This window comes from Nomascus leucogenys, chromosome 20, assembly GCF_006542625.1.
Source record: "Nomascus leucogenys isolate Asia chromosome 20, Asia_NLE_v1, whole genome shotgun sequence".
NCBI lineage: Eukaryota > Metazoa > Chordata > Mammalia > Primates > Hylobatidae > Nomascus > Nomascus leucogenys.
Genome location: NC_044400.1, coordinates 79,390,580 through 79,415,980, shown reverse-complemented (window position 1 = coordinate 79,415,980; position 25,401 = coordinate 79,390,580). Strand labels below are relative to the sequence as shown.

The following is a 25,401-nucleotide window of genomic DNA, read 5'->3' as shown; positions in this document are numbered from 1 at the left end:
GGCCCAGGGCAGCTCTGTGGGCCACCTGCGGGCTGTCTGCCTGAAGGCACTCATCTTTGTCCCCTTGTGGATCCCGGCCACGTTATGCAGTGCTGCTGGTCCGTATCCTCCCTCCCAGCCTTACTCGCAGGGCTCCCAGCAGAGGCCCCTGGGGCAGGCCCAGCCCCAGCAGCCCAGCTCTTGCCTGTTCCCACGTGCTCTTCGCTCCTGACTCATGCAGCACCCTCAGTGTTCCTGGGGGATCTGTCTACACCCCTTCTAGCCAAACACCGAACGCTGTGATGCCACAGCCCATCTGCTAGTTCACGCATGCGTTCATTCCTTCCTTCTGATGTTCTGAGCGGCTGCCTTGTGCTCAGGGCATTTGGGATATAACTGTCAATCATGGAGCTGTGGATGGGAGAGACAGGAAGAGGGCAGCAGTGTGTTGTGAATTAGAGGTCCTAAAGGACTGAGTGGACTGCACGGCATTCCCACAGGCCTGCCCACAGTGCACAGACAGCTCCACCCACAGTGTATCCCACAGCCCCGCCCATAGTGTATCCACAGTGTTACCACCTAGGGGGCGTGGTCAGGGACTGACGACTGTATGATAATGAAAACTCCCTGGAAGCATTTGCCCGCCTGCGGAGTATTTTGCATCTGAAGGTTCTTTAAGTCAAAAGGCCCAGGAATAGGCTCTGTTTAAAAAATAGGCCTGCCTGTGCCATACAAGAGCTAAAATGTGCGATTAGTTTCGACTCTTGCCTCAGAGATTTTGAACGTAGAAAATGGAATCTGTCTAAAAGGAAAACACCAATTCTGCATGTGCTTCAGTTGCTAATTATAACTAACCTTTTCCCCTTGTGCAGGAATTCATCATACATTCCCCTGATTTCGAAGCTGCCAAGTTTTGGGTTGGCAACATGGGCAAGACAGCCACTCACGCGGTGGTGTTTGCTAAGCTACACGTGCCGGGGGACCAGTGCCATGGGCTGCATCCCTTTATCGTGCAGGTAGGACACTGGGGTGGCCCTCAGTGGGGGCAGTGTTTACCCCCAGGAAGCATTGGGAATGTCTGGAGTCATTTTTGTCATAGCTAGGGTGGGGGATGCTTCTGGCATCTGGTGAGTGGACCAGGGACACTGCCCAGAACCCCACAGTGCATCCCATAGCCCCGTCCACAGTGCAGACAGCCCCGCCCACAGTGCACAGACGGCCCTGGCCACAGTGCATTCCACAGCCCTGCCCACGGTGCAGACAGCCCCGCCCACAGTGCACTGACAGCTCTACCCACAGTGTATCCCACAGCCCCGCCCACAGTGTATCCTACAGCCCCACCCGCAGCGCCAGACAGCTCTGCCCACAGTGCACACACAGCCCCGCCCACAGTGCACAGACAGCCCCGCCCACAATGCACAGACAGTCCCACCCACAGTACAGATAGCCCTGCCCACGGTGCACAGACAGGCCTGCCCAAAGTGTATCACGCAGTCCCGCCCACAGTGTATCCTACAGGCCCACCCGCAGTGCACAGACAGCTCCACCCACAGTGCAGACAGTCCTGCCCACAGTGCAGACAACCCCGCCTATGGTATATCCCACAGCCCCTCCCAGGGTGCATAGGCAGCCCCACCCACAGTGTCTCCCGCAGCCCCGCCCACGGCGCAGACAGCCCTGCCTGCAGTGCACAGACAGCCCCGCCCTTGCCTTAGAAAGAACCATCCAGCCCAGTGTCCCCCAGTGACACAGCTGAGAGGGCCTGGCCAAGCCTCCTGGCCACAGGAGCTGCAGGCCTCTGAGACCATCTGGTTGATTTGATGCACAAAGTTTTTCAGTTTTGATGAAGTCCAGTTTTATGTCTGTTTTTTTCTTTTGTTGCTCATGTTCTTATTTTTCAGTTGACCTGATGTTTGAGCTGTTGCAGACGAGAGAGATTTTTTTCATTGTAAGGATACAGGACAAAACCAAAGTGTTTTTCCTACTGTCATGCAGCCAACACAACGCTTCTGACATTAGATGTGTGTGGGTTTCTCCCCACCAGCACGCAGCTCTGCAGCAGAGAGCAGCTGGGCGTCCTCTAATTTAACTGCACACTGATGCTGTTCACCTGGGGTGAGCCTCAGACCCCCCCCCCCCCCACAGTGAGGACTCAGTCCCACAAGAAGCTCCCCAACCCTTTGGATGCCGATGGCAAGTCCAGGTTGTGGCCTGTGCCTCTGATCAATCCCCTAATTGCACCTTGGTCTTCATCCTGAAGCTATCTAGGGGTCTGCGGCCATCTCATGAGTACACAAAAGTCTCTCACCACTGCAGAGAGTCAAGGGTTTTAGGAGTGGTGTGCTGGGAAGCAGGGACAAGGCCAAATATGTATTTATCACAGCATCATAGTTACCTGAGGCCAGTGTACCTTGTTTCTGTGATTACAGATTTCTACCTGGAGTGGACTTCTTGCGGGAGTTGCCTGGACTAGAATTCAGCAGCTTTCGGCATGTCTGATTTTGGGGCCATAGAGCCGCAGTGTTTTAGACTTGTTTATGTTGTGCTAAAAACACTCCGCAGGATTGTGTGGCTCCTCTCGCCTCTGCACCAAGTGCTCAGGGCACCTGAGTCCACCTCCCAGAACCACGGCCTCCTGCCTGATAAGGAGGGATGGAAACAGTGGTCTTGGGGTTATTTGGACAGGATTGTGATCTGTGCCCCAGACCTGAGCTGCGGGGCGGAGGGGTGGGCATCTTTTGCAGGTTTCTTTCTTTTTTTCTTTCTTTCTTTTTTTTTTTTTTTTTTTTTTGTGAGACAGTGTCTGAATCTTTACTGGGCCTTGCTGAAAGATTTTAGAAAAGGAGAGGATGTTTACATTTGGGTTTTAGCCCTTTTTGAGTGTTTCTTTATTTTAAAGTTCAGTGAAGTTAGATGGTGAATTCATAGACATAAACAGAAGCTAGCCAGCAGGTCATGCACATGCTAAATTCCCCGTAGCACCACCTCCATGTTTCTCTAACGCAGCTTTTCCACTTTGGCACTGTTGACAGTTTGGGCTGGGTAGTGCTCACTGGGGCGCCCTGGATGCCCAGGGCTGGGCTGAGCACTTCTGGCTTCTGGCCATTCTGTGCCATAGCTTCCTGCAGTTAAGACAACCAGAATCTCTCCAGATACCACCCGTGTCCCCTGGCGGGGAAGGGGAAGGTGGCGCGTCCCATGGTTGGGAATCCCTGCTGTGACAGTGCCCAAGGATGAAGCTCCACGTCCTTCCCTCGAGTTCCCACAGTGCGCAGCCATCAGCTGGCTGGACCTGTATCTTGGGGAGTGGTGATTGACCAGAATATTCATAGCCGTTTCTCCCACTGCACCTATTCGCACAGCCATGTTGTCACTTTACTAAAATCTAGCAGGAAGTCCTGTGTCTAAAACGTGAATATGAAATTCCCGACGTCCTCCCGGCAGCACCGGCCCCCATGTTAGTCTCTCATGGCTGCCACGGCAAAGCACTACAAAGCAGGGCGCTCGAAACAGCATAATGTACTCTCCCAACTCTGGAGGCCAGGGTCTGAAATCGAGGAATCTTTAGGGCGGCATTCCCTCTAAAGGCTCCAGGGGAGGATCCTTCCTATCTCTTCCAGCTCCTGGTGGCCCCAAGCCTGTGGCCCCATGTGGGTGGCAAACAACCCAGGTGCCGAGGCAAGAGACCGAGGACACGAGCTGTTCTAGTATAATAAAATATAAAATAAGAATGGTTATACCAGATGTAGGTCTTAAATTTGATTATATATGAATATTAATAATCATTAGTTGGTAGCAATTACTCTTTATTCCAATATTATAATAATACTCACTCTATAATCATAACCTAGGAAAAACCAGGCCATACAGAGATAGGAGCTGAGGGTACATAATGAGGAGTGACCAGAAGACAAGAATGCAAGCCTTCTGTTATGCCCAGACAGGGCCACCAGAGGGCCGCTTTGTCTAGTGGTGATGCCAGCGTCTGGGAAGATGCCCATTGCCAAACGGACCGTGGTCTAGCAGTAGCGTAAGTGTCAAGGAAAAACACCCAGCAGACCGGGAAAGGGAGTCTCCCTTTCCCCGGGGGAGTTTAGAGAAGACTCTGCTCCTCCACCTCTTGTGGAGGGCCTGACATTGGTCAGGCTCACCTGCAGTTATCCGGAGGCCTAACCGTCTCCCTGTGATGCTGTGCTTCAGTGGTCACGCTCCTAGTCCGCCTTCATGTTCCATCCTGTACACCTGGCTCTGCCTTCTAGATAGCAGTAGTAAATTAGTGAAAGTACTAAAAGTCTCTAATAAGCAGAAATAATGGCGTAAGCTGTCTTTCTCTCTGTCTCCTCTCTCTGCCTCGGCTGCCAGGCAGGGAAGGGCCCCCTGTCCAGTGGACACGTGACCCATGTGGCCTTATCTATCACTGGAGATGGCGCACTCTCCTTATCCTGCCCCTTTGTCTTGTATCCAATAAGTATCAGTGCAGCCTGGCATTCGGGGCCACTACTGGTCTCCGCGTCTTGGTGGTAGTGGTCCCCGGGGCCCAGCCGTCGTTTCTTTTATCTCTTTGTCTTGTGTCTTTATTTCTACGCTCTCTTGTCTCTGCACACGGGGAGAAACCCACCAACCCTGTGGGGCTGGTCCCTACAGCTCCAGCGCTGTACTCTGTGCCTCCGTCTCCACGTGGCCCCCTCTTCCCCACGCCCACTCCTCTTCTGACTCTCATAGGACACTTCCCGTGGGATTTAGGGCCCACCTGGGTGATTTGGGATGACCTCATCTTGATGCTGTTAAATTCATTCTATCTGCAGGACCCTGTTTCCAGATAAGCTCCCGTTCCCAGGTCCTGGGGTTAGGACTTGGATGTATCATTTCTGGAGGATGGTTTAACCCACAGCCGCCCAGCGTTGAGCCCATGGCTCACCCTGTGGGTTTCTGAACACATTTGTTTTGATTTTTGTGCGATTGTAACAGTTGCTGTTTGCTGCTTTCTGTGGCTTTGTATAGATCCGGGACCCGAAGACCCTTCTTCCCATGCCTGGAGTGATGGTTGGTGACATAGGGAAAAAACTCGGGCAGAACGGTCTGGATAACGGGTGAGTGATGGAGGCTGCTGAGCGCTGAGCTTCCTGCCAAGGCCGAGGCTGCGTTGTCGCTCGTGTCTGAGATCTCACCGGCCCCATGGATGCCATGCCCTGCCCTCTTAGACTCACATGCGGTGGGGACCTACGCCTCGCCCCTGTGCGTGCACTGGCCACGTCCTGCTTGAACTCCACTTTGGGAGCCCAGTTTGATCAGAGACCTCAGCAAACCAGCTTCACCTTGGCAGGTGGCTCCCCACTCTCACATCAGACGCAGGCCTCTGTGTACAGCTGGTGGGGCCCCTGCCTGGGGGGCTGCCTCCTCTGTGTGAGGTCCTCCTCAGCATCCTCAGCCTCCCCCGGCTCGGCCTCTGCACACATCCGTGCTGATCTCGAGGGACCCATATCTGCAGTTTCTGCCTCCGGAGTGGGCTTGCTCCCTTCCGGGTAATCTCAGTGTCACAGTACTTAGAAAGAGAATTCTGCTGGTTTATTTGTTTAATCAACCCACAGATATCTATTTAGCAGCACAGATGTGACACCGGGTTGATGTGGCCAAGGCCTGGCTAAAGGGTTGGATGGGGCGTGCATAGGGGAGCGGCCTAGAAAGACTAATGAATGCTTGATGGCCACATGGAGGCCTGGGTGGCCGGGGAGAAGTGGCCAGTGATTTTGGAATGTGCAGCGTTTCAGGTGGAGGGAGCAGTGGGAAGTGTCAGGCCCAGGCCTGTGCTGGGATGCAGGTGGGGTAGGGAGGCCAGGCCACAAGGGCCTTGAGGGTCTTTGAGGGATTGGACTTTGGAGCTGCAGGTCGTTAGCAGCATGACCTTTGCAATGAGACAGGTGTGCAGCCAGCCCTTTGTGTCACCTTGACCAGCTTTCTTGGCGTTTCCTCATCCGTAAAGTAGGTGACAACAGAGGTCCCTGTGCCAGGGCCCTGCCAGGCCCTGCCCGAGCAGGCCAGGCTTGAACTTCCTGGCCACTGGCCCGGTTGGTGCCTCCCTCACTGCGAATGCTGGACTCCACACGCCGTCTTCCCCAGAGCCTGATCCAGCAGGGTGTAGACCCCTCTGTGCCCACGAGATGATTTATAACTTGGGGGTAGTGGGACAAGGTATGACCAAGCCTGAGCCTGGTGGCCTGAAAGATGTCTCAGGAATGTTTCTAGATACGCGTGTTTCATACAGTATTTCATAGCCAGGCTGGTGGAGAGGAGAGGAGGCTGCCTTGCAGGAGTTGGGAATAACTGGTTATCGTGACCAGGTTGTCTCCAGAGGGAGAAGATGGGCCAGTGGGTGTCTGAGCGCCCAGCGATGGAGAAACCTCCTTCTGCCTGTCTCTTCTAAGAAGTCAGGGTGATGGGCAGGGAGTGTCTTTAATCTCTGCTTGGCCCTTTAAAACAGGCAGGGCCCCAGACTGTACTAAAGAGGAAAATCTTGATTGATTTTTATACAGTGTCAACTTGAGAAGAAAGTAAAAGGACATTGTTAAAAAGCAAATTCTTGTGATTTCAGACAAAAAAAAAAAAAAAAAAAAAAAAAATGCAAAACAAGACACATATGCACAGCCCTCCTAACTCCTGTCCTGCAGAGTTCTGGGTTCTCACTGGCTTGTACTAAAATAATACAAGGAACCTGCTAGTTAATGTTGGAGTTGGCAGGGAAGAGAGCGCCATCTTGACCTGCGGCTGTCAATTCTCTTGAGTGACTCTTTCACAGGGTGCCTGAGAGGCGCTTGGCAGGGACGGTGCCCGTGTGGCGGGTATGGAGGGTCGCTGTTCAGGCCCTTCGCCCTCAGGGCAGCGGGAAGCCCCCAGCCATCTGGAGGACGTAAGGCGGCTTGGTCTGTTTGAGAAGGATGGCTCTGGCCTCAGGGTGAGAAGCTCTGAAGCGCTGTGCAGGAAATGGGGTGTGGGAGGCGCTGTGTTGTTCTGGAGACTCTGCATCCTTTCATTAGACCCGGCTCATCCCGTTTAGGGCTCTGCAGCCACAGGCACTGTTACCCATCTACTGAAGTGTCCTATGTGTGCACGTAAGGCCCGACAGGCATCTCCGCCCAGGCGTATGGCAGTGGTGAATTGTCACATCCAGTGGGTGGCCTCGGGCGTGAGCAAGCCTCTTCTTCACTGCTCATTCGGTTTCATGAATGAGAGGCTTTGACGTTATTTTTGGGGCGTTGCAGAGAAACCCTGCACTTGGTTCCCCACTAATAAACGTATTTCTAGAGATTGAATCCACACCTCTTACTGGGATAATATTCAAAGGAGCATTAGATCAAACCATTAATGATTAATACATCACACTGATATGGTAAAGGCTCCTGTAAGACTCAGAAATACAGTCTCCTATAGGATCGCCGTGGACACAGTAACGACAGCCCTTTGACGCTGCTTCACAGCTGCTCCACCAAGCCAGGTCCCCGTGCCCCCAGAGCCTTTCCACCGTGTCTTTCTGCAGGTTGACAGGGATGCAGTGGGATTCGTCCATCTTTGATCCCTGAGCCTTTGAAGGCCTAGGTTGGGCTGGGATGGGAGCCAGCAGGGGTGATGCAGGCGGCCTGCTCTCCGCCCCTTTCCAGAAATGCACCTTTCCCACCCGGGGCTGGCGGGTCTGGGAAGCGCGCCCAGCAGGGGGCGCAGTGATACCAGTGTTCCCTCCAGGTTTCCTGGCTGGTTTCTGCCTGGATGTCTGTCTTTTCCAAGATCAGCGTTAATTTAGTGGTTTTTGTTACCAATGTTGAAATCATTTATCTTGAAAAAAGTGGTTACAATTTGTAGGTTAGATTTTGTCACTTTACAAGAACTCCTGAGTATGTGGGATGACTGCCTACGAATCCGAGGTAAACGTAAATTGTGTGGATTAATTTTAGCCAAATAGCTCTAAAAGCAAAATCATAAAGATCTTTTCAAATGACAGTTTCAGCCAGACTCTTAAGGTGGGCTGCACCTTTAGGGTCTTTCTCCATGCGTTTGCCCTGAGCTGAGGCGGTGGCTGGGAGGATGCCTGCCAAACTCAACGGCCTGCTCTGGCAGGCTGGGCTGGGCTGGGCTGGGCTTGGGGGGCCCTTCCAGGCCCCAAGGGAGGAAGGAAGCTGCTGTAATAAGAAGCAGGATGCCCAGGGCACGGGGTGTGTGCTGAGGTCTGGGCGCTCCTGGGATTGGAGTGAGGGTTTCTGTGCCACACTCAGGCCTCCCGTGCCACATGCATGTCCAGTGACACACACATCTCCTGTGCTGTGCACACACACACCTGTGACACACACACACGTCGCCCGCTGGAGACGCTGGATCTGGCTTGCATTTGAGTTGGCCGCATCTGACCACCACTGGAATAGCTTTTGTGGAACAGAAGGGATCCCATGAGAGTTCGTGGAAGTTTGCTTTCCTTTGAAACTCACGGGAATGTTTTTGCAAGTATAAATATATTCTGTGTGGTGAGAATGGGCGAAGAATTTCCACTCCGTAAAAAGGGCGCTGACTGTGACCCGATCTTACTGGAAAAGGCATTCCTTGGCTTTCAAGTAACAAGCTGGGGCTTACCGGGGCCGTTGGCACCGAGGCAAGGTTTTTCTCACGAGGTGGGGTGTTCTGAGTGTGCGGCTGTGGCATGGGGGAAGCTGCCACCAAACTGGGCAGCTGGGCCTAGGGCTTTGGAGGAGCTGGTCCCCCCCGCTGCCCTTCGCTTCCTGCAGGTGGGCAGGGGCCTGGCAAAGCAGCCGAGAGCTCTTCCCTCGCCAGGTCACCCGGGTTTCCCTAAGGAGCTCCAGCCCCATCCCCACCCGGCCCCAGGGCCTTGCTCCTCCTGGGAGTGTGGAAACTGTCGCTGTGTCTTTCCCTCAGGCTGTCCCAGGAGTCAGGATCATGGCCTGGCCCTTGTGCCTCAGAGGATGTCATCTGACGCCACCTGACTTGTTCATACCATGCCACTTACATGCCCGTCCCTTAAGTCTGGCAGGCCCCACGCACGGTGGCCCCATCATGGAGGGGGGTGAGCCCTGGGAGACTGCTGAGAGGCAGCTAGCTTACCCAGGAACCAGGAACGGTGGTGGTCGAGGGAGCCCACCCTGGGGTCCACCTCATACCCTTCCCAGGGTGGGGCATAGAATTTCCAGGTGGGCCGAGGGCTGCCTGGTGTCAACAGTGACTGCATGGAGGGCGCGAGGCCAGGAGAGAACCTGGCAGACAGGGCACCACAGGCAGGTGGGACCATCTCATGGCAAGGCGGCAATGCTGTTAGAGGGGCAGATGGGGCACCACAGGCAGGTGGGACCATCTCATGGCAAGGCGGCAATGCTGTTAGAGGAGCAGATGGGGCACCACAGGCAGGTGGGACCACCTCATGGCAAGGCGGCAATGCCGTTAGAGGGGTGGATGGAGGTCAGCTTGGGGGGATCCTCCACATTGGCCTCTGCCATTCTGAAGGCCTTTGGGAAAGGGCCCTGCTCCCACAGGGAGGACGGGCTGAAGAGGCGGAGTTAGGAAAGAGCCAATAGGGTTGCTGCAGGAAGTCAGCCCAGGAGAGCTGAGTAGGGATGGAGGTGCTGGGTCCTAGGTGGGGATGGAGAGGAGAAAGTGAATCGGGCCAGCACAGCAGAGCTGGCAGCCCAGGACCGGGTGACGATGGGGGTGTGGGGGCATCCAGAGCAGGACTCAAGGAAGAGCCCATGCAGGAAACAGGTGCCTCCGGTTCCCTTCCAGCATGTGACATTGTTCTTTATAGATGATGTTTTCTGTGGTTTAGTAAAAGACTATTCTGTAGGCAGGGGTCCCCAACCCTGTGGTACTAGTCTGTGGCCTGTTAGGAACTAGGCCACCCAGCAGGAGGTGAGCATCTGGTGAGCCAGCAAAGCTTCCTCTGTTTATAGCCACTCCCCATTGCTCACATGACTGCCTGAGCTCCGCCTCCTGTCAGATCGGTGGCGGCATTAGATTCTTATAGGAGCGTGAATCCTACTGTGAACTGCGCATGTGAGGGATCTAGGGTGAGCACTCCTTATGAGAATCTAATGCCTGATGATCTGTCACTGTCTCCCATCACCCCCAGATGGGACCATCTAGTTGCAGGAAAACAAGCTCAGGCTCCCACTGATTCTGCATTATGGCGAATTGTATAATTATTTCATTATGTGTTACCATGTAATAATAATAAAGTGCACAATAAATATAATGTGCTTGAATCATCCCGAAACCACTCCCACCTCCCCCTCATTCGTGGAAAAATTGTCTTCCATAAAACCAGTCCCTGGTGCCAGAAAGGCTGGGGACTGCTGCCCTAAGGCATTGCAAGTGATCTTAGGAATCAGACAAGTTGCTATAGGAACTATTGATGTTTTGAAGTTTGTTTTGGGGGGTTTTTGCACAGTTTATGTAATATTCTTAACCTAGCATAGCCTTATTCCCTAGACTGTTGTGAAATAGGTTTTCCTGACCAGACAACCATAACAGGTATCTTTGGTTATTAATACATCATGATCCATAACAGTGTGTGTGTAATCCTATGCTCAGCTGTTCAAAAGAAGTGAATTTGCTTGCCAAGGGGGCACCGATGCCATCACACCGGTTATTTTGTTTGACTTAAGAGTTTTAAACCTCAGTTTGCCAATATTATCACATTGTGGGTTCTGGTTTGAGATTGAAGTATGAGAATCAGAGATTCCAATCTTTGGAAACACAGTTCCCATCTTTTCTGTTGAATATCTGGAGTTCTGTACCTGGAGTACAACTTACCATATACACAACGCTTTTATTATTATTATTATTATTATTATTATTATTATTATTATTGAGATGGAGTCTTGTTCTGTCACCAAGGCTGGAGTGCAGTGGCGTGATCTTGGCTCACTGCAACCTCCGCCGCCCGGGTTCAAACAATTCTCCTGTCTCAGCCTCCTGAGTAGCTGGGACTATAGGCACATGCCACCACTCCTGGCTAATTTTTTTTTGCATTTTTAGTAGAGACGGGGTTTCACCATATTGGTCAGGCTGGTTTCGAACTCCTGACCTGAGGTGATCCACCCGCCTCGGCCTCCCAAAGTGCTGGGATTACAGGCGTAAGCCACCACACCTGGCCTATTTTTTTAACCTACTTTTTTTTTTTTTTTTTTTTTTTTTAGAAACAGGGTCTCACTGTGTTACTCAGGCTGGTCTCGAACTCCTGGGCTCAAGCAATCCTTCTGCCTCAGTCTTCCAAAGAGTTGGGATCCTGGGCATGAGCTACTGTTCCTGACTAGACCACTTTTTTGAATAGAAAGTTGGTTGAATGTTCCTGTCTACGTTTAACAGAAGCCCTGCTGCTTCCCTACAGTTTCGCCATGTTCCACAAGGTCAGAGTTCCTCGCCAGAGCCTCCTGAACCGGATGGGAGACGTCACCCCCGAGGGCACCTACGTCAGCCCCTTTAAGGTAGAGGCATGGGGGGCCGTTTGTGTGCCGTGCTTCCCAGGTGCCTTCCTCTGCAGGGCCTGGCTCCGTGCTCCTCCCTGCACCTGGAAAGGAGACCCCTCTACGTGGGCCAGACATCGCTGGGGCATACTTCTCCTGGTTTGGGTTCTGGTGCTCCCGCTAGAAGGGGACTCTTGGGGGCAGCCACAGCACCAGGTGCTGGTGTCCAGGGGGTGAGTCCGGGCCTGACAACGCCCACTCCCCATCGGGGGCTGCGGTTAGAGGACTGCCCGCTTCCAGTGATGCTTCCCTGAGGATTCGAAGGAGACGGGTCGCCTGGCGAACTGTCTACAAAGGGGGACGACAAACAGAGTTCCCCAGTGTCCAGAACTCAGGCCTGGCTTAAGTTCATGGAGAGCAGAAGAGAGACCATGGTCCCGGGGAGCGATGGCCCAGGTCGTAGCTGATGGCCCTCAGGAATCATGAGCTCACAGCAGGTGGGCCACCCCGAGCACGCACCCTTGGAATAACAGTCCCCAGCAGCATGCAGTATCTGACATGCAGGAAGCACGGATGGAAAAGGAGCGTGATGGGGATGCCCAGAGACACACAGGGTGCACAGAGTGGGAACAGCAACACGAGACCAGGAGCCACTCACAAACGGAGATGTTAATCCAACATCAATTAAAAATAAATGATTGGAAGAACAACACACCAGATGAGATAGTTATTATCTCAGGGGGATGAATTAGGGATTGGAAGCTTGTCCTCTAGAAGGCAGAAGGACAGGATTAAGGAAAATGAAGGCTGGGTGCAGTGGCTCACGCCCGTAACCCTAACATGTGGGAGGCCAAGGTGGGCAGATCGCTTGAGCCCAGGAGTTCCAGACCCACCTGGGCAATATGGCAAAACCCCGTCTCTACTAAAAATGCAAAAATTAGCTGGGCATGGTAGCGCATGCCTGTAGTCCGCTATTTGAGAGGCTGATGTGGTAGGATCGCTGGAGCCCAGGAGGTCAGGCTGCAGTGAGTTATGATTGCACCACTGCACTCCAGCGTGGGCAACAGAGCGAGACCCTGTCTCAAAAAAGAAAGAAAGAAATGAAGTTTAGAGAAATAAAGGAGAGAAATGTCTCTAAATGAGAGGGGAAGAAGGCTTTTGGTTGAAGGGACTCTTGGAGGACCAAAGAGGAAAAGTAAGGAAGCACCTATGCACGTATCCAGGCACACGGTAGAGAAATTGAGGAATTTCTAAGAGAAAATTCTAGAATCTTCCAGATCTGACTCCAGTGGAATAAAAAACACTTGAACTTCAGATTTCTTAAACATGACAGTGAATGCATGAAGACAGTGGAATCATATTTTATACTCTTAAAGGAAAATCACTTTAAATATATATTTATATATATTTTTTGAGACGGAATGTTGCTCTGTCACCCAGGCTGCAGTGCAGCAGCACGATCTCAGCTCACTGCACCCTCTCCTCTGCCTCCTGGGTTCAAGCGATTCTCCTGCGTCAGCCTCCTGAGTAGCTGGGACTACAGGCACCCACCACCACGCCTGACTAATTTGCGTATTTTTGGTAGAGACGGGGTTTCACCATGTTGGCCAGGCTGGTCTTGAACTCCTGACCTCAGGTGATCTGCCCACCTCAGCCTCCCAAAGCATTGGGATTACAGGCGTGAGCCACCACACCCAGCTTAAATATGTTTTTAAACACAACGAGACTGTGATTCCTATGTGAGAGTGTGATTAATACGCTCAGACACACAATTACCATGCTGCCTTGGAAGAAGGACCTAGATGGTCAGAGGAGCAGCCCGATAGGGGCAGCAAGGGGCAGGGCAGGAGGGACGGTCAGATCACAAGGCAAGGGCTGTAGATTAGATGTGCCCACAGCAGCCTGGACAGGCCTTAGCAACAGCCTCTGCTGACGCCGGTGATGTGTGCGAGGAGATAGTGGACGGAAGATTCCAGCTAGACGCACGTAAAGGAACTGCCTGTTCACAGGCACACAAGGAACAAGAGGTGTCTGTGAAACCCCCTGGAATGGCTGCCTGTAATGGACTCCGCCCCTGCCCTCTGGCAGTACAGGTCACTTCTGATTCTTGCCAAGGTTAAAGGTGGGCCTTGGAATCTCCAGGCAGACGGTTTGCAAGTCCCCAAAGCGGGAGCACCTTTACCCACCGTACCATTCCCTCTGCTAGGACTGTACCTTCCCCAGGCAGCTGGGTGTCCCCTCCCCGGCACCCCCATTCCATCCATGGTTCATCAGTGACACCTGTACCCACCTGCTGCACTGTCCTGTTCCTGGGGCACCCTGGGGATGGGGCCTGGGCAGGGGGGCACAGGTCTACTTTGGATGAACAAATGAGGGCACCTTCGCCTCTGGGCCGCTCTGCCCAAGGTGGCTGCGCAGCCGGGCTTGCGCTTAGCATCTGCATCCCTCCCACAGGACGTCAGGCAGCGCTTTGGAGCGTCCCTGGGGAGCCTGTCCTCGGGCCGGGTGTCCATCGTGAGCCTGGCCGTCCTTAACCTAAAGCTGGCCGTGGCCATCGCTCTTCGCTTCTCAGCCACTCGGCGTCAGTTTGGACCCACAGAGGAGGAGGAAATACCAGTGCTTGAGTATCCAATGCAGGTACAGGGTTTTCAAGCATCCTTTCACTGTCTGTCTATTTTATGTGAAAATTCACTTCTTTTACATAGTTGCAGTTCGGTTACTGGGAGTTGATCAAAGCTCTTAAGGCAATTAACAGGATGATTAGTTAGCGGGAGGGCGGCATCTCAGGCCACAAGGCTTCCAGCAAATGGTTTTTAATTTAGAAAGAGTAGATACGAAGTAGCCAAAAAAGGAAGATGGAAAGAAGCAAGTCTTTTTTTTTTTTTTTTTTTTTCCAGACGGAGCCTTGCTCTGTCACCAAGGCTGGAGTGCAGTGGGCATGATCTTGGCTCACTACAACCTCCACCTCCCAGGGTCAAGTGATTCTCATGTCTCAGCCTCCCCAAGTAGCTGGGATTATGGGCATGCACCACCATGCCCGGCTAATTTTTGTATTGTTAGTAGAGACAGGGTTCCGCCGTGTTGGCCAGGCCGGTCTCAAACTCCTGACCTCCAGTGATCCACCTGTCTCGGCCTCCCAAAGTGCTGGGATTATGGGCGTGAGTCACTGCGCCCAGCCAGAAAGAAGCCAGTATGGGGCAGCTCTGGGAGGTGGGTGTGTGCACGGCCGTACGTTCAGGTGAGGCCGCCACAGCTTGGCAGGCAATGGCCTTGCATGCCCTGTGCACACTCTTTGACACTTTCATCCCATACCTAAGAAATGATTCCTGGCAGGTGATCTGGAAGAAGCAGCAGCTGAGCGTGCAGCCCTGTTCACTGTGATGGCATTTAGAACAGTGGCGTGGGCACAGAGCGTGGGCCCTACACGTCCTCAGAGATGGGGCAGCTGTTGACATGCACAGATGCAGCCCAGGCAGCAGCATACGTTGTTACATGGAAAGGGGATGAAAAGCACGGACATTGTTACATGGAAGGGGGATGAAAAGCACGGACATTGTTACATGGAAGGGGGATGAAAAGCATGGACGTTGTTACATGGAAGGGGGATGAAAAGCACGGACGTTGTTACATGGAAGGGGGATGAATTGTCACAGCGAAAGTGCCCTGTGCTCTGGGTTTGGTCTTCACAGCTAAGAGGGTTGGGATTACTCCCATTTTATGGATGGGGGAACTGAGGATCAAATAGGAAATCCAGTTAAAGTGCACAGGCTAACTCAGGCACAGGTCCGGGGCCAAGCTATGCATGAACAAAGGTAGATTTGGGTGAAACTTCCAGGAAATTGTAACAGAGTTGCGGTTGTTTCTTTCCACATCCTTTGACCAGGGCTATGAGCCTGTTGAGTGAGTGTTCCCATTCACGCCTGTGTGGCACCCATCCCCTCCTGTGTGTGGTCACAGCACTCTGGGTGCCAAGGGCAGCTCGCCAGTCAAGAGAGCGCACTGGGGCCACCATACTTGGCCTTACCACCAAGGTCCACCCCCAGCTGTCTGTGTGCCCTCAGGCAAGGTCCTTAGCCTTTCTGTGCTCTCGTTTTATCATTTGTAAATTAGAACTGTTGATAAAACTTCTTCCTAGGATCAGTATGAGGATTCACAAAGTTAGGGCATGGAGGCAGCTGGCACCATGTCTGCCCAGCACTCTTGACACGTTAGACCATGGTGGTGAGGGCGGTTTCCTCAGGATCCTCTCAGGCTTGTCCTGCCATGTACCCAGCCACCCAGCCACCCACCTACCCGTCCATGCATCCACCCACCTGTCCATGCATCCACCCACCCGTGCACGCATCCACCCACCCGTCCATCTACCCACCTACGGATTCATCCATCCACCCACCCACACATCCACCTACCCACCACCCACCATCCACTCATCCATCCATGCATCCATCCTCCCACCCATCCAACAATAGGTGGACCCTATCCTGTTTCAGACAAAGTGAAAAAGACATGCACTCAGCCTTTCGAGGGGCTGCCAGCTCTGTGTGGGCCTCAGCTTTCCCATCCGTCCCAGGGTGACGGCCTCATCCTCACGGGCTCATGAGGCACATGCTATCAACCAGTCAGTCCGTGTGCCGGGGAGTTGGCCCCTAGCAGTGCTGCCTTCTTAGTTCACAGATAGGCTGGCACTTTGTTCTGAAGTGACTTTGATGGGACAGCTGTGAATAGCGGCCGTTTAGGGAATTGCATTTGAGGTTGTCCGTCAAGGGCCATGGGTGAAAGCCGAACTGGCTGAGTTGAGAGCGTGTCAGGTTGAAGGCTTTCTGATGTGCCGGGAAGACACGTGGAGACCTTCAGCGCTAGTGGGTGCATGGCCCTGACGGCCTCTTCCTGCACTGGCTTTCATGGTCCCTGGGATGGGCTGCCCTTCATGGGAACCGTGATGTGTTCACGCAGGTGTCTTGTCTGTTCTAGCAATGGCGCTTGCTTCCATATCTGGCAGCTATCTACGCCTTAGACCACTTCTCCAAGTCGCTCTTCCTGGACCTGGTGGAGCTCCAGCGAGGACTTGCATCGGGAGACCGCAGCGCCAGACAGGTGAGGTGGCGTCTGCTTCCTCAGCAGCATCGTTTAAATTCACACAGTTGCAGCAGCACAGATTCAGCCTTCATTTCAAAGCAAAATCAGTCCTTTGATTTGCGAGGACAGAGCATTCCTCCAGTCGTTCCCACCCACTCGGAGCTCTTGGCCTCTGCTGCGATTGAATGGGCCGGGCACGCCTCCACACTCCTGCCTCTCAAGGATGTGCTGACACGACTCCTGGTTCCAGTCTGTGAGTTCAGCTGTTGGTCTCCTTTTGAGAACATGACGGTTTTGCAAAATCCACATTACCCGCCCCTCAGTGGATTTCATGGTTCTGAGCCTTTTGTAAACAGCTGCACAAAGGTCTGAATCCCACTGACTGGATTTGAGTTGACAGTCAGAGGATTTGTGCCAGAAACGAGCGTGCAAATCCCGAGATCAGCCTCGGCTAAGGAGACGTTGGGAACGCATTTCTTTGTAGATGGTTATGAACTGATTTTCCGTTGTCCCTCCTGCTGCCTCCTGAGCAAGAGTGAAATGTGAATCAAAAGAAATAACCGTGTTTGAAAGCAGAGGAGGAACGCCACAGATTGTACGGTTACGTACAACATCAGAAAAAGCCTGTATCTAATTAGCATATCTTGAAATATTATTGGTGTCCGCATTCACGGCAGATGATGGCGAAGGGATGACCTGCAGGATTGATGGCAGAGCAAACCCCAGGCCTGGGAGGCCTGAGGAGGGAGCGCTTCTGACCGCTGAAGGGGTTAAGCCTGTGTTTTCCCGGGAGCATGAGTCAGTGGAGCTTTTGCCAGCTGACACTCGCATTGTTCTCCTGTGAATAATGTTATAAAGGGTGACCGGGCTCATTCTTTTCTGAAACTCAGTGGTTTAACCCAGGCAGAGGAGGGCCTCAACTCAGCCCCTTATGTGAAGCTGAAAACACTCATAAAATGGGTCATTGGACTTAACGTGTGTGTGTGTGTGTGTGTGTGTGTGTGTGTGTGTCTTCCTCTTAATTGTTTTTCCTTTTTAATGTCTTTATTTCTTTTTTAAAAGTAAAAATTCTTCTTTTACCCTGAATCAGTCTCTTAAGTTTTTTTGTTTGTTTGTTTGTTTTTGAGACAGAGCCTCACTCTGTTGCCCAGGCTGGAGTGCAGTGGTGCGATCTTGGCCCACTGCAATTTCTGCCTCCTGGGTTCAAGCAATTCTCTGCCTCAGCCTCCCAGAGTAGGTGGGACTACAGGTGCCCGCCACCACACCTGGCTAATTTTTTGTATTTTTCAGTAGAGACAGGGTGTCGCCATGTTGTGCCCAGGCTGTTCTCAAACTCCTGAGCTCAAGTGATCTGCCCGCCTCAGCCTCTCAAAGTGCTGGGATTACAGGCATGAGCCACTGTGCCTGGCCCAACCTCTGAAGTTTTCATCATTAGATATCAAGCAGAAGCAAAGGAGTCTTCTTCTTCTTTTTTTTCTTAAAGCCTGCAGCACCTGGTATTCCCAGGCGGTCTCCCGTCCGAGTACTAACCAGGCCCAACCCTGCTTAGCTTCCGAGATCAGGCTCATTCAGGGTAGTGTGGCCGTGGACAGCAAAGGAGTCTCGATAAAACATGTTAGGCCTGAGAGAGGGGCACAGTGAGCCCCCACACAGTGCAGACCGTCAGTTACCGAGGCGTTTGCAGCCTTCTGGGAACAGATTGGTCCCGGCCCTTCCCTGTCCTGGGAGCAAGCACTGTCTGTGGTGCTGGGTCTGGTTCCCTGGCCTTTCTCCATGGTTTCGCTGCAAACAATTGCAAGCTTCCATGGCGTGTCATTCACTTTGACATTTGTGAACTTTATATAAAGTGGGCCATGATGCACATTCTTCTGCAGTTTGCTTCTGGGACCCATGTTAGGGCCCTGAGAGCTATTTGCTGTGTAGAGCTGTGTTTTCATTGTTGTGAAGTGGTATGAGCATACCACAGTGTACCCAGACTTCGATAAAGACCCTTTTTTGTTTCTAATTACAATTAGGTTTCCTCTTCTGTCATTTTCAGGATGTCTTGTATTAGACTAGAGGTGATATGGTGGTTTGATGTTATTGCTGACTTCTGACGTTTTGGTGTCAAAAGTCTCTTTTCACCTGTTCTTGTTGGATTCCCTCACCCAAAGGCAGAGCTTGGACGTGAGATCCACGCTCTGGCATCGGCCGGCAAGCCCCTGGCCTCGTGGACCACCCAGCAAGGAATTCAGGAATGCCGGGAGGCGTGTGGAGGACACGGCTATCTGGCCAGTAGGTTTTGGAGAAGCGCATGGTGGTTTCCTGTCCTTAGCCCTGCTGTTTGACTCTAGACCAGGGGTCGGCAGACTGTGGCCTGAGGACCAAATCCAGCCTGCCACCTGTTTTTGCAAATAAAGTTTTATTGGAACACAGCCAGCCACCCCCGTTCATTTGCACATTTCCTGCAGCTGTTTTCACACTGCAAGGGCAGAGTTGAGTCATCGCAGCTGTGACAAAGACCATGTGGCTTGCAGAGCTGAAAATATTTACTCTCTGGTCCATTGCAGAACAAGTTTGCCAACCCCTGCCCTAGATAGATCCCACTGCTTTCAGCTGCCTGATGCTTCTTGGCCAAAATATAGGCAGAGAGCAGCTGATCTGCTCATTTGAATTTTAACTATTTGGTTAACAGCTTGGTAGTAAACTAGCACCATGTTTTGTTTGGATAGAAAATTCCTACACTTAGATAAAGAGTTAGTTATATCGGCATTGACGATGACTGAGGCAGCTGTTATGTGAGTAAGAGCGGAGGCCACTGGCTTGCCTGGGATTGAGTCCTGGCTCCATCTAACAGCCTGGTAACTGTGGGCAGGTTGCTTGGTGTCACTGTGCTCAGTTTTCTTATTTTTAAAGTGGGGGTGATAATAGTGTACCCACAACATAGGTTCTTACCAGAATTAAGTGAATTAACACGTGTGAAGTGTAAGCATGGTATCTGGCATGTAGTGCGTGCCCACTGACTTTTTCGTTTGCTAATGCTGCTATTATTAGAATTATCATCAGCATTATTTACAGCTTACCTGCAAAACTTCCCATGTGCTAATCTTAAATAATTAACTGGCAAAAACTCATTGCTCAAAGAAGGCCAGGTACACACTCAAAACAGCCACAGCATCAGCAAAACTCTCTTGCCCTCCAGGAGCACTTGGCCCTTGCCAAGTTTGTGAGACTTTTCGCGATGCTCTATCTAGAACTACACACACACTTGCAGTGACCATCCTCCCACCACTGCAGTTCTAACTCGCACCTGTTCCAGCATGGGCTGGCAGCAACGTGGCCCCTCACTCCCACCACACTCTGTCTTTGTCACTTACTGACCTGTGGGTAGCCATGGCTGTACGTAAGTTACTCATTTGCATGCTTTGTCCCCTGCGCAATGCCCTTAGTAGTTTTTATTTGTCTTGGTAACTCATCGGGATTCTACAAATAGTTGAATAAGGAAATTGAATCTTGCAGTACTGCAGACAACAAAGACAACAGAATCAAGATTAATCATATACATATACATATACATATACATATACATATACATATACATATACATATGCTGGGATTGAGACCAATACGACTGAGGCTCCATCTAGGTTTAGAAAATCAATTGCAAATGTTTCTGCTGAGGCCTCTCCCAGGTCTTGTTCAGTGGCCAACCTGTTATGTGGCAGGAAGCTCGTGGCATGATTTGACAGCAAGTCAGGAGAAAATGATCAGGTGTTCTAGGTGATCACAAGGCTAATCACAAGCTTGTTGGCAGCATGGCTGCAATAGGACTCCTTTCATGCTCTCAGGATCCATCAGTCACAGTATGTAAGTGTGAGAAGTCAGCTCCACTCCCTTCCTGCTGGGCCCATCCCAGCCTCACATTCAGAGAACACTTTCCATCAGAGTAGGCAGGCTCAAGTGCTTGAGGGTCTGCAAAGCAAGCCTTACAACATATGCGAAGGCATCCAGCTGACTGATAGGAAAGACAAAAAAAGTTGTCTTGAAACTTCCTGTGTTAAATAAAAGAAGAGTTCATTCAGTTATGGACGGAAGAAGGGCAGCCCTGGGGGCATCAGCTTGCTGAGGTGGCTCCCTCCTGTCAGCGACCCCATGCCAGGGGAGGCTCTGCAGGGCTTGCTGACAGCAGTGAGGAGGAGCTGGAGCTGGGATATGAAGCATAGGTGGCAGTTCTTTGTGTCTGGTCAAGCTGAGTTCAGGGCTTTTTTTTTTTTTCTGGACAGAGTCTCACCCTGTCCCCGAGGCTGGAGTACAGTGGCATGACCATGGCTTACTTCAGCCTCAAATGCCTGGGCTCTTAAGCAATCCTCCCACCTCAGCCTCCTGGGTAGCTGGGACTAAAAGTGCGTGCCACCATGCCCAGCTAATTTTTTTTTTTTTTTCATTTTTTGTAGAGATGGAGTCTCACTATGTTGCCCAGGCTGGTCTCAAAACTCATGGCTTTTTTTTTTTTTTTTTTTTTTTTTTTTGGTTGAGACAGGGTCTTGCTCTGTCACCCAGGCTAGAGTGCAGTTGTGCAATCTCGGCTCACTGCAACCTCCGCCTCCCAGGCTCAAGCGATTCTCCTGCCTCAGCCTCCTGAGTAGCTGAGATTACAGGCACACACCACCACACCCAGCTATTTTTGTATTTTCAGTAGAGGTGGGTTTCACCATGTTGGCCAGGCTGGTCTTGAACACCTGGCTTCAAGTGATCTACCCGCCTCGGCCCCCAAAGTGCTGCCATTACAGGTGTGAGCCACCGCGCCCAGCCTCTTAGGGCTTTTTAAATTCTCACATAGTGACAGGCTGCTTCTCAAATATGCGTCTTAAATGATGGTACTATTGTGGCTTTGTTGCAGTGAACCGGTTGGGTGTCCTTAGAGATGACAACGATCCCAACTGCACATATGAAGGTGACAACAACATCCTGCTGCAGCAGACAAGCAACTATTTGCTGGGCCTCCTGGCACACCGGGTCCAGGGTGAGGCTCTGCTGCACACTGGTGGGGGCCCTGGAACCCCACCGGGGTGGGGGTGGGTTCTCCTGGCCTCACTGATTCAGCTGTTCTGTGAATGCATCCTAGGTTTGCAGAAGGAAAGAAATGTTATTAGATAGTGCCGACCAACTCCCCAAGGCATGGGCAAAGGCTGGGGTGGGGAGGGTCCTTGAGACCCAGACCCTGGGTCTGTGGCCGTCGGGTCCTCTGGACACTCTCCGTGCTTTGGGGTGCCCCCAGCTTGAGGTTCCCAATGGCTTGGGTTCCTGTCTTCCACCAAAGTCACTGGAATGTGTGTTCTAGATGGAGCTTGCTTCCGCAGTCCGCTGAAGTCAGTGGACTTTCTGGACGCCTATCCCGGCATCCTTGACCAGAAGTTTGAGGTCTCCAGTGTTGCCGACTGCTTGGACTCTGCAGGTAAACACACAGGTGGACGGCTCCCCTGGCCTCCTGATTTCCCGTCATTCCCACCAGGAAACGCACCCTGCCTCGGTGAGGGGGCCCTTGGCAGTTCCAGCTGGGGCAGCAGTGGTGGTGGGAGGCCCCGCATACAGCTTATCCTGGGCTGGCTCGTGGACTATCTCTTTGCGCCTGATGCCGAGTTAGGCACTGACTCCACAGATGAATTGAAGGATGCCCACTTGCCACCCTATACCTTGCCTCTTGCCTTCCCATCCCATAGGATAAAGGGCGTGAGAGGCCACCTGGCCTGGTCTCTGTCCACTAAGCAGCCTCTGCCCCCTGCCCTGGCGCCTGGGCTGCTGCTGTCCCTGGGCCCTCCCAGCCACCTCACCTGTCAGTCTTCCCCACTCCCAGCCCCTCCCGACTCCCCAAACAGCAGATGCCCCTTCCCGCCCTGGCGCACCTCGCGCATCTCCTTCCTTCGGCCCTTGTGGCACAGGCTCATCTCCTGTGGGTGTGGTGGTCGGGGTGGGGCCTCCTCCCAGGGCCCCGCACAGAGCTGGCCACGGACAGCCTCCTGCAGGTGTGTCGTGGGAGCTGCTGCAGGCTCCATCTCACCCACACGGGGTCTGTGGCTCAGACAGTAGGAGCGAGAGCTGGGAATGAGGTGCCCGGCCGTGCTGGCAGCATCGAAAGCAAAGCAGCTTCCCTGTAGACTGCACTGGATCCTGACAGGGGATCCCTCTCCGGAGAGCAGCTGCTCTGGTGTTCCTGGGTTAATTCTGCACGTGCTTGTTATGCGCTCACTCTGCAGTTCTAGGGCTGGCGGCCAGCATGATGGAGACCCCGTGCCTGCCCTCATGGGACTTTACAGTCTAGACTAGCAGATACAAAAACATCCCAAGGCCTCAGTCTTCAGGCAGCAGAAATTCTGCAAAGCAGTGATCCTGGCTGGTGAGGTGGAGCATGGCTGGTGACCACCTTGCAGGGGCCTTGGCCTTTGAATTGAGGTCTCAGTGAAAGGCGGGGGCAGCCGTGGGGACCCCCGATGGACTGGTGTGTCAGGAGGAGGAGGTAGCAGGGCCCAGCCTGTGCCAAGCTCATCTCAATGCAAGCGTGCATCTCATTCCCCTGCCGTGAATGACGGGAGGTGACCGCAAGAGGCCCGGTGGAATGGGGTGTGCTATTTGTTTTGATGATTCATATTTTTAAAAATGTTCCTCATGGGAAAAGGCCACTGTGGCTGCTCTGTAGAAATGGAGGTGAGAGGCGGCTGGGACAGGTGAGAGGGGCTGTCCTGCGCCCCCACACAGAAGCGCCCGGCCGAGCTCTGCGTGTCCTACAGGGCACTCCTAAAGGCTCCCTCGGCTCCGGCTGCCTGGGCGCAGGGAGGGGCAGAGCGAGGGTTCAAACTCAAGCCTGTGGGGCCGCAAAGCTCGAGATCTCTCGTTACTGCTCCTGGATGCTTCTTGCCCAGTGGTCTGGGTGAGATTTGACAGAAAGAGCAGGGCTGGAGCTGCCCCCACTTCCGTGCCACCCGTGTCCCTGTCAAATGCCTTCCTCCCACCACAGCCTGCGTCTGTCAAGCCATGTATCACAGAGAACAGCTCGAAGCCGCAGCGACGCCTCCATCTCGCCATCACCTCACTCACCGGTATTTAGTGAACGTCTTCGCTTTGCCACCAAAGCACCTATTTCTGCAGAAGAGAAGGGCCGAGAGGGATCCCGATGCCCTGTCCCGGCGGGCCAGGTAGAAACTGGCCGCTCCCGTGACACCCAAGACGTGGAAGAGTAGCTCACCCTCCTGAGCTAGAGAGACGTCAGCTCCCGCCAGGCTGCTGGGGGTTGATCCCTGTCCCTCCTTCTGCCGGCCATGGAACCTACAGCAAGTCCCTCAGCCTTCCTGCCTCGGTTTCCTCATCTGCAGCACGGGGACGGTGATGGTACCCCCTTCATAAGGTTTTTGTACCGTGGACGTAAAGCGCTTAGTGCAGCACTTGGCACCAAATCAGTGCTCAGCTCAGCAGCCACAGAGTTTGGACAGGAACCGCCCTCAAGGTGCCACACACTCAACTGTGCGGATAGAGCAGGGATTTGGAGATGGAGGACGCTCTTGGCTTTGCATTCAGGAGACCAGAATGTGAGGGTCCCCGGGGGTTCTGGGAGGCCCCTGGATCCTCGGGAGGAGGGAGCACTGGCCTGCCTCATGCAGGGGACAGGCGCACGTGGAGGACGCATTCCGGCTGTCAGGACCGACGCTGTGGATGTGATAGCAGCCCCCGAGCATGTGCCTTTGTCCGTCTCCAGCCCTGCAAGCTAATTCCTTGTTCACACGCAAAGAACAGGACAACAGCCGTGGCCGAAGCCAGTGTGCGGCCTGGGCTGGTCCAGCTTCCCGGCACCTTCCCCTGCCCGTACCGTCAGCATCGTCATCAGGAAGCATCTGCATCACTGCTTTCTTTCTCGTGGGCACTGCGCTGGGTTACAGCTTCTGACAGTAACTAACCGTGCAGATCTCAGCCTGCGTTTTTGGGTGCCAGTAGGAAACGGGGACACATTTAATGACCTATTTCTGATGTTTGCAAGTCACTCTCTTTTTTTTCGAGACAGAGTCTCGCTCTGTCGCCCAGGCTGGAGTGCAGTGGCGTGATCTCGGCTCACTGCAAGCTCCACCTCCCAGGTTCACGCCATTCTCCTGCCTCAGCCTCCGGAGTAGCTGGGACTACAGGCGCCTGCCACCATGCCCAGCTAATTTTTTGTATTTTTAGTAGAGACGGGGTTTCACCGTGTTAGCCAGCATGGTCTCGATTTCCTGACCTTCTGATCTGCCCGCCTCGGCCTCCCAAAGTGCTGGGATTACAGGCGTGAGCCACCGCACCCGGCCGCAAATCACTTTCTAAGCTTCCCAAATGTTGCCACAGAAAGAACTAGAAAATGACCTAATCATCATAGTAACTTCAACCCAACCAAAACCTTTTTCCTAAAACCATCACTCCTTATATTAGTAAAATCAAAACATAAATGGGACAGCCAGCTTCTCCATGTGCCCATCACACTCTGCTCTTCCCTCCCCTTCCCCTGAGACTGAAAGCAAAAGCAATTTTACAGTCTCTCCATCATCGGGAGAGACACCAAAGTCATCTGCTTTTCTGCAACTGCCCTAATGTTTACAAGATGCAACAAAGTGAAAACATTTTCCAGAGTAACAAAGGCAAATGGCTTTCACTTGTTGAAAGTGGTACGGGAGAGAGACCACCATTATCCCTCACGCTGCAGGGAAGCTTCTGGGTTCTGCCAGCCCCATCGTCTCAAGAGCATTTGGTCACAGATCCCAGGTCTCAGGGCTGACTGCAGCCTGTGTCATGTGGATCTTTGGTAAAAGCGGTGTAAGTGATGTGGGGCCCTCAGGCTCTGTAGGACTGGAGAGACACAGGCCTCTTCCCGGGTTGCACTCACCTATGAGGAAGGGTGGAG

General features: G+C 52.8%; 1 protein-coding gene and 1 pseudogene across 2 annotated transcripts in view; one reads left to right on the top strand and one right to left on the bottom strand.

Moving 5' to 3' along the window:
• The window catches only part of ACOX3 (acyl-CoA oxidase 3, pristanoyl), a 54,188-nt gene that overhangs the window by 11,813 nt on the left and 16,974 nt on the right, over window positions 1-25,401 (top strand). The window contains exons 6-13 of one of the 2 annotated variants that reach the window (XM_030801198.1): window positions 852-995; window positions 4,981-5,069; window positions 11,357-11,453; window positions 13,887-14,069; window positions 16,404-16,526; window positions 18,662-18,782; window positions 21,388-21,510; window positions 21,829-21,942. In XM_030801198.1, the coding sequence (XP_030657058.1) occupies window positions 852-995; window positions 4,981-5,069; window positions 11,357-11,453; window positions 13,887-14,069; window positions 16,404-16,526; window positions 18,662-18,782; window positions 21,388-21,510; window positions 21,829-21,942 (994 nt within the window). Of the gene's footprint in view, window positions 1-851; window positions 996-4,980; window positions 5,070-11,356; window positions 11,454-13,886; window positions 14,070-16,403; window positions 16,527-18,661; window positions 18,783-21,387; window positions 21,511-21,828; window positions 22,770-25,401 lie in introns of those variants that run through there. The other variant, XM_030801197.1, reaches the window with a different exon arrangement.
• Window positions 17,990-18,098, bottom strand: LOC115831947 (annotated as a pseudogene).